Source organism: Geospiza fortis, unplaced genomic scaffold, assembly GCF_000277835.1.
Source record: "Geospiza fortis unplaced genomic scaffold, GeoFor_1.0 scaffold41, whole genome shotgun sequence".
In the NCBI taxonomy this organism is placed as follows: Eukaryota; Metazoa; Chordata; class Aves; order Passeriformes; family Thraupidae; genus Geospiza; species Geospiza fortis.
In genome coordinates, this window is record NW_005054299.1 from 4,869,615 (window position 1) to 4,879,268 (window position 9,654).

The following is a 9,654-nucleotide window of genomic DNA, read 5'->3' on the forward strand; positions in this document are numbered from 1 at the left end:
CCCCCGGCGGCGGCGGCGGCACTGCGCAGCCCGGGCCCCGCCGGCGCTCCTGCCCCGGCATCTCTGCCGCTCCCGAGCCTTCCCCCGGTGCCGGAGCAGCCGCCGGGCAGAAAGCGAAAAGGCACGGGCACCGAGGGATTTATCTTCTCCCGCACGCGGCAGGGGACACAGGCGGGAGGCTCGGTACACGGTCTGTTCTCGGCGGGGGGATGGACAGCAAGCTCAGAGCAGCAGCAGGGCCGGCGACAAAGAGTCACTCTGAGGTTTGTGCTGACTGCGATGGCATTTACTGAGCTGCATACAACTAATTTACCAGAAGCTGGAGTAGAAAAGAGTACTTTTCATCCTTTTTCTGGCACTACATCTTAACAATTCCACTTTGAAGAGCATGTGGTTTTCTGCAACACAACATACAACAACAACTTTGAGACTGAAGTTTATACCAGCCCCATCCTCCTATACAGAAGCTGTAATCATGTCTCTCAGCATGCTAAAGTACAAATATGGACCACAAGAAGAAAAAAAAGACAACGTTAAAAGGGTAAAAGACAAAAGAATTAACCAAAAAGCAAAGAAAATTAAGTAGATTCTTGTAAACTTATACTCTAGGTGATACGTAAATTTACACATGCTTTGCTTCAACTAGAAGTGCTTGGTGGAAGTTGATGCAATACATAAAAATATAAGACACAAAGTCCTTCACACGGAAATCACATGTAAACTCCAGCCAAATTCTGGCACTTAGAGTCAGGGACAAAAGGTTCCTGTGACATAACTTCCCGGACTACACAAAGAATAAATTCAGAATCCTTAAAATCACAGGTGGTTCAAGACTGCTGGGCACACACTTTCTTCCAATACACTGAAATGCAATATTTGATGCAGCTCTGCTAAAATACTCACTAAAATTATTTAGAAGTAGCATGAGCTGAATCTTTAAACACTTCATGTTTCACAGTGTATTTCTTACTCATAGATAGTAATTCAAACACCCTGCAACAAAAATAACAAACTGTTTTAATTCACAGTTGAAACACATAAACATGATGAGATCTGTACATTGTTAATCCCAACTTGCCCACTCCAACAGTTTAGGTTTAAATGTCACATTTACATAACATTTACATAAAGATTCAGTTTTGTTTATACAAAGCCCAGCTTTATTTTTGCAACATGCTCTACACTAATTCATTATATAACAACAGATTGTTTGCTGTTTTAAAAAAAATAAGTTTCATTCTGAGAAGGTGTTTGAGAGACTGCAATTCCTCTGAAGCAATTTAGCACTTAGTCTTTATTACTGTTTCATCAAGTTTTTAAGGTTGGCTTGTTTTAAAACAAACAAGGTATTTTGGACACTGTCCCACTCTAAGACACCTCAACTGATTTCACACATCATGGTCACTTGTACAGTTCACACTTGTGCTCAATACACACACAGGAGAACAGTCACAGAGCCTCTCAATGCAATCCACAGGAGTTTAATTACAGACCTTCTGCAGTGGTCATATTGGTCTAAAAATTGGAACATTTTAGAAGATTCCAAGCACTATCCAGCTTGTTGGTTTTTACTGAGGTTTTTTTTTTTCCTTTTTATTAATACCACTTCACTCTCATCACTGCTTTCAACAAGAACACATTTAGACCAGTGCTGACCCATTCAAAAATTACAAACAACAGCAAACATTGCAAAACTTCCAGTGCATCTGAAAGCAGAGCACACAGGAGTCTGCAATACAGCTGCATGTAACTGCAGTATTTTATAAAAAGAGCTTTTCAACTTCTCCATGCAGAGGTCTCTATGGATGGATTAGCTGCTATTCTTTTCTGTTTTAAAACTTTAAAATTATTTTTGCAGAAACCCTAAGGCTCCATATTGAAAGTAAGAATGAATTCTCTAAGCTAATACCACTACTTCTTCACAGGAATGAAATAAATGCTTTAACCTTAAAATGCTGTATAAATTAGATACAAAGCCAATTCAATCACATCTACTGATTATTACAATTGTGTTTATTACAAACAAGACTACATATTTAGGTTTAATTTATGCTAACAATCACAAAATTTCAAGTAAGTCCCTACAAAAGCTGTCTCCAGCACATCACACCACATCTACATCACAATGTTCCCAAAGATGGGAAGAATGACCTTTTGGAAACAGCCCATTTCTGTGTTAGCCTGCTCCAGAACCTTGTATCACAGGTGAACACTCCTGACTGAAAATATTGCTTCTGCTATCTCCACTGGCTTTATCTGCACTGTCCCAGAGGAGTACAAAGATCCCAGGAATTCAAGACTAGTGAATACTTCCTAGAGTCTCATACTCTGCAAGTCTCCTTGCTGTGCTTCTAGGTAAGGAATTGGAGGCACAAGTGACCCAAAAGAGAACTCGAGTACAGCAGTTACACATATTCTACACCCAGTGGTCCTATCAGCACATGACAAAGAAATTACCAGCATCACTGGATCCTTCCCCAGGAAGCCTATCAGTAGCTTTAAGTGGAATGATGCAGTGCATCACGTGCAGCATTTGCAGTTTTTACTGGCTACATTACTTTGTGATTACAGATAGATATAAATTGTTTTCCTTCATCCAGACACATTTCTGTTCACTCAATAATTGTACAAGCACTGATCCAAGTGAGAAAAATGAGATAGATATATAAAATTGTCATAGACATACCACAGGTTATACTAAAGAAAAGAGTATTTTTTTTATTCTGTAGGTCTCCCATTGACACAGGTACACATAAAAGTCAAACAGATTTGCTCCAACCAGTCATGCAGGACTTTCAGGGAAAGCAATACAAAGCTTTAGCAATACTGGTTAGGATTAACCTCATTTGGAATAGACTGGCCAAATTCATACAATGAAGGAATTGTTTTATAGGGCACCACATTTTCCTCTGAAGGCAGGTGAGTGCAGCACTGTGGCTGTATTTTATGACAAAAGGCTGACTAAAATGTCAGCCCGAAAAGAGAAGTTCCAAGGGTAAAAACTACTAAGGAACTCTGAGGTGATGGCACAGGATGACAAAGTTGGTGTGTTTGTAGCCACACCACCTATGAGAAACAAGTGGCCTATTGGTGTGAAGGACCCCCAGAAGCACACACAGATTTTTGTTCTTGGTAAAACATTGTGGTTTGCTACAGAAGACAGCTTGGGCACACACTGTTGTGAGAGTTGGGACTGCTCATCTTAGAGAAGGCTCTAGACAGACCTTACTGCAACCCTTCAAGATTTCAAGGGGGCTTACAAGAAAGATGGGGACAGATGTTGAATAGAGCCTGCTGCAACTGGGCAAGGCATAATAGCTTCAAGCTAAAAGAGGATAGATTCAAACAGATTGAAGGAAGAAATCTTTTATTATAATGAGGGTGATGAAACACTAGAACAAGTTGCTCAGAGAGGAGTAGATGCCTCATGCCTGGACATATTTGAGGTCAAGTTGGACAGAGGCCTGAGCAACCTGACCTAGCTGAAGCTGTACCTGCTCATTCCAGGGTAGGATGGGCTAGGCAATCCTTAATGGCCCCTTAGAACAAAAACTATTGTATGATTCTATGACTGCTGTGCGTGCTTTAAGGCTCACTAGGTATCCAGGACACAGAGTGAACCAAAAAGTCAAATCTCTTGACAAAACAAAGAAAAAAGAATGCATTCTTGGGATAGCTAGCACTTTCAAAGGCAGAGGTGTCTATCCACATACCTTTATCAATGCTGCTGGAGAAAAGTGGAATCTCATTAATACTGTGCTGTCTAGCCCAGCTACAATGTATTAGCACATCAATGGTATTTTATGGGCAGCTACAATCAAAAGAGCAGCAGAGATGGAATAGCATTAGTAGTGGTATTTGGCTCCCAAGAGAGGGCCATGTGCTACACTGAACCTCACACAGAATCTGTGTCCAGCCCTTGGAGCCAAGAATCACCACTGAGCTTACCTAGCAATGGAGTTGCTGCAGCATATGTTGACCTTCCAAGACCTGTGTGCATTAAAGAGAAAGGGGAAGTTCAGAAATTTGGGGGTTGTTATTATGGAAAATTTTGTGTGTGTTGGGGTTTTTTGGTCAGTTGTTTTTGGGTTTTTTTTTTTTTAATACAGTGATTAAAAGGTCTGCTTGAGTTTCTTTTTTAAGCAGGAGCATAGATTTCTTTGCCTTGGGACAGCTTGAAGATGTGGGATCCCACGGGATTCCACAGCAAACTAATACAGGAGTTGAGCCAGATGATGAACAGATTTTTGCATATCTTCTTTCTAATCATACCTTAGTTAGAACCATAATCCCCTCTTTTACCATGGGAGCATTCTGCCCTTACACAGAGGTGTCCTATTCCTAACTAAAAATCAGTAGAGGTCACCACACAACAGATTTTGATCCTAGAGGTAAACCATGCCATACTTTAATTGAGAAAACTAAAAAAGTGGGTGATTTCCAAGTTGTGTATTCAGACTACCTTTGCACCCAGGACTAAGCTAACCTAAATAACCTGCAACTCTAAACAAGCTGAAGTAATTGCAAACCATGGGGTGAGCTAACAGATGGATGCCTTTTGGAGACACTGGGGGTGCGTGGTCCTGCAGCTCTCTTCAAAGCCAGATCTCTACTGAAATGAGTATGATTCACACTTTTTCAAAGGCACAGCAGAGCTGAAAGCATAGAGATTTTTCAAAAGAATCATGCCTGCAGGAACTGTCATTCTTCCCCACTGTCTTCATCAGTGCTGTCCTAAAGGAAGTAGTGTTTGGCATCAGGACTGTAAATATTCCCACAAGTTAACAATTTTATTTCATCCAATGCCCTGGTCTCAGCACTGGATGAAATGCCTAGATAAAATAGCTTCAGTGAGCAAAGAGCAACAGGCACCCTCTCTTAGTCTTTCTCCTCTAAACTGCTATGCTAAAGACTATTTCTATATATTTTTAACTCTGAAAATACACCTATTGCTCCATTCTGAGAACGCTCTGATTTAGGAGAAAAAGGGTTGTTTTTCCTGAAGTCACATTGGAAAAATATTACTACATTTGTATAGTACTCATGTGACTTAAATACATGATTAATAATTTTGGTAGTCCTAAAGTAGTAACAAATAGGTTCTTATTGGGAAAATAATCTTCCCAGCATAGTAGCATATTTTCCATTACTACTACCAAATCCCAGTTTTCATCAGAAAAGTACTGATCCTTCCCCAGTGAGTTTCCAGGATCCCTGCTTCAAATATAATGGTACAGCTAACAAATGTTCGAGACCAGATCCCCACATACTCAATTGCAATTTACTTTCACAAATAAAAGTTCCATGATGCCATTTGATTTCAGCTTGCAAGCAGCAACTAAAAATGTAGTCCCACAATCCAGTTCCAGAATCCAGTCCAGTCAAAGTCACAACACATTATTAGCCATTACAGTATATGTACCTATCCATAGTGCATTTGAAAACATGGTATTTTTAAACTTTTCCAAGCTATCTTAGAATAGTATCAAAAGCACAGTTCAAGACATAGATGGGTGGACAATTATTTTCTATTAATGTTTTACTAAGAACACAGAAAAAACCCTGTGTAGTTGTGATTCTCTGTAATACTTTGTGTCATGCTTCACTGGGGAAGCCACTGACTGTGTATACCAGGTTAACAGTACATACAGTCCTAGTTCCTTCAATCAGCATTTAATTAGGCAGATTGTCCTTTTAGCAGAGACTATTTTTAGTTTTGTTGGCCCCATACTTTGAATTTGCAAGTGTCATACTGGGTTCCCTATTCCATGGCAGGGTTGAGCCATTACACTTAAAGCAATATAATTTCTTTTTCATTTCAAATCACACCTCACAGACTTTCAATGCTTCCTGCAACCCAGATTTGTTTGGGTTGAGGTTTGTTTGGGTTGAGGTTTTTTCCTTTCCTACTGTTTAATTTCACATGGAAATGAAAACTGTGAAGAGAACAGTATAACATGTATGACAGATACTTTATGAACACAGGAGATGAACTGCAAGTTCTCAGGAGCAGAGACTGTCTAGGCAAAAAAAGGCAGTAACTTTCAAAAATTCACAAGGCAGACCAACAGAAGAGATTAACACCAAGTCTATTTCCTACTCCAAAGTCACTCACTAAAAGGAATTAATTTTTTTTAGTTGAGGAAACACCAAGCAAAACTCATTCTGGTACAACAGAAGATAAAATTACTTCCTCCTTAGCAGCACAGTTACAGAGAAAGCAGATGATGTAGTTAACAGAATAATTAACAGAGGTAGGTAACAGGCTGAAAATGTCTAAGTTAAGGTTAGAAGAGGAACTGCACAGCACACAGCTGGCTTTGAAAAAAAAAATCATACATGAGTCAAAGATGACATTCAACTCATGCCAATCCCATGACTATTTGCAGTCCAGGATCACACAAACATACAACTTAAATACAGCATCTCCTTGGGAAGTAAAACAATGCTGCATGAGAGAATATCTTATTACGCTCCTTGTACAAAGCAAATGAAAATATTTTATGGCAGAAGCATTACCAGGGTCTCAAACTTAGTACATCAATGCTTACCATGATTCTACTCTTGGTTAAGTAGCCATATGCATTCCCAGAAGACTTTCTTGGACACTCTATTTCTTTTATAAAGTAGCATCTTTAAAACCATGTCTCAATTTGAAGATTACAATTTCTTATACAACTATTTACAAACAAAATCTGCTTGTCAAAATACAGATGTAACAAATTTTGTAGAACTGATACCTAAACTTATATATTCAGTTGTCTATTTACTTCTGTAAAACAGAAGTACATTCAGTAATATTGACACAATGCCTTTATGAAGGGAGTTGTCTGTTAAACATTGTAATGTTACACAGAAAGAAATACACAAAGTCTACAGCCCAAAGGTTATGAGAAGTGGGTTGCCCTGTGCAACCTTAAAACAAACCCAATTTTCTGTGTGACCTAGGCTGGTATGATCTCATATCTGGTGCCAAAAACCACTGCATTAAAGCCACAAGGACACATGTGTGAAGGCTTAAGACAGCCTTTATCGAGGAAATATGACAAAGTAGCCTAAAATAAAAGTCCAGCAGCAAAGCCAACTTAAGGAAAGGCTGACACCACCTGATCCTTATGGTGGGAACCCGACCAGCATACCCTGGCTTGTACATACTGGATTCATTCTTCCAAGGTGGAGTTCTTTACTGATAGACATTGCAGTGGATGAAATAACTGACAGAATTAATTCTCTAAGTGTCCAAAGACCACAGAAAAATTCATCCTTCACAGTACCCACTACACTTCTTTGTAAAGAACAGTAGATGGTAATAGGTATTGTATTAAAAATGAAGGCAAACACATTCTTGGTGAACATCTGTGACTTTGCCCACACAAAAAACTCTAAACAGCAAAAACAGTTTCTCAGTGTAGAATTCAAATGCATTAACCTCCCTTTCCTTGCTGAAGTGCCCTTCTTTAATTGCTTCATCTCACTAAATATCATCAACCAAAGCACTCAAACAATGACTCCATTTTCCTTATTCATCTTCAGAACAGTCCACTGCACACATTGAATAAATTGGTTTTTCTTATGAGAATATATTACTCCCCTCCACATTCCAAATTTTCTGTAAAATTCAAGCACTTCTTACAAGGTATGAAGGTACTAGAGTTACCAGTAGAAAAGTTTTTTTTTAAAGCTTGTCTTCAGTACAAGAAAAATTAAGATTTTCACAGCTACTGAAATTTTCTGAGTCATGTTTTCCTGAAGAAGCTCATTACAGAGTGACACTGAGTAGATAGCCAAGACAAATAGTTAACAGTTTTTCAAACTAAAAAATCAACAGAAGACAAAAGAAGAACTTACCATAGAAAGTATAAAGTAATACTGAATTCACATAGTGATTTCTACTTATAACAACAGAAATGCTCTTTAATGTTTTTGCAGGGATAGGGTCTGTTTCCTTCACAGCAGCCAGTAAAGGGCTGTGTTTTGAATTTGTGCTGAAAACACAGGGATGCTTTTGTTACTGCAGAACAGCACTAACACACAGTCAAGGACTGTTTTGCTCCTCACATCACAGAGAAGTCGACTGGGGGGTGCACAAGGGGATGAGAGGGAGGGTGCACAGTCAGGACAGGTGACACCAAGGGATATCCCACACCCTATGGTGTCACACTTGGCACACCAAGCTGGGAAAGAAGGAAGCAGTGGGGGGATGTTCCAAGTTGTGACATTTGCTGTCCCAAGTCACCATTACCCATGATGGAGTGAATGAGTTCCTTCTTTTGCTTTGCTTGTGTGTGGCTTGGCTCTTTATTTCCCTATTAAACTGTTCTGTCATCCCACAACTCTTCTCAGTTTTACCCTTCCAATTGTCCCCCTTCCCACTGCAGGGAGTGAATGTCTAACCTCAGCTGAGGTTCAACCCCAGCAATTTGGGAGTGCAATTCAAAGTAAGTTTAGCTTACCTGACCAGAAAGCGATGCAGCCCAACATCAAAACTTCTGTAAGAAAAAGAAAATACACTACATTTTAATTATTAAAAAATACTATTCTGTTGAGTATTGTACAAACACTGTGCTTCAAAACAATAATACCAAATACAAAGTTACTAGAATTGATGAAGCAAAGAGCAAAAGTGTAACACACAACTTCCTTTCTGTAATGACATGTGAAATTTAAGATCATCATCATATGAAAAGAGTGAAATTTAAGATAATCATCATATGAAAAGATTTAGGTGCATGTTATAAAGCTCACAAATCTCTTGTTGGAGTATTTATTCAATGAAGTGTTAACATTCAGAGTATTATAACACACATAAAGCATAAAATATGTATATACTGTTACTGGAAATAATGTAAGCATCCTAGTCACCAGTACATTTTCTATTATATGCAAGTAGGTCCTGTGTGCAAAACTGCTGTGGAATCTCTTTCCCCTTTTCTGCTCTGTACTGCAGCAAAATGCAAGGGACTACCGTGAATTCTCCCCACAATAAAGAATCATCAAAAAACCCCTTATGTCTCCTTCAAATATAGAATTTCCAAGAAGCAGACCTTGCAAGTGTGTTCCATTCACATCAGTAAGGAAGTTTGAGGACTTCTGACAGTAAGTACAAGTTAGATCACTTTAAATTACAAGAACCATGTCTGAAATCTTCAGCCCAAACAACATACACTGACAGTAGCTGTCAACATTTCTTCCCTTTTTCTGGTTCCTCCTTCCTCAGGAGAAGCAAGCTCATGAACAATGTACTGGCAAATCCTTGACACTATGGGAAGGCATCTGCTGATTTGAGACATTTACCTAATATCTGAAGTATACGCCAGCTTTATGGGACTATCCATATAATCCCAGATTAGTTGTGTGCATAATGGCACAAATGGAAAATGCAAGTATCTTATTCCCAGTACTGGACTTGCTCTGGAATGGGTTTATATTTCACATACACAGAAAACATTTTGGCATATACTGAGCTGTTGAGCATTCTGTTCCAAAAAACCTAACCGGTCATTTTGAGTACAACACAGTTTTATTGTGCTTGCTGTGTGCTGCTTTCTAAATGAAAGAGCAAGAGAAATCATCAGATAGTTAATGGCACCCTGATAACAGCAGACAGATAATGAGCTGCAGAAATTCTAGGAGTTAACAGGGAAGGAAACTCCA

The 9,654-nt window shown here is 39.1% G+C and overlaps 1 protein-coding gene across 1 annotated transcript in view; it reads right to left on the reverse strand.

Annotated features, from left to right (window-relative positions):
- HHAT (hedgehog acyltransferase) overlaps positions 1-9,654 on the reverse strand; it is a 148,565-nt gene that overhangs the window by 105,218 nt on the left and 33,693 nt on the right. Inside the window, exon 10 of the mRNA XM_014308003.2 lies at positions 8,454-8,489. Within this exon, the coding sequence (XP_014163478.1) occupies positions 8,454-8,489 (36 nt within the window). The remainder of the gene's footprint in view (positions 1-8,453; positions 8,490-9,654) is intronic.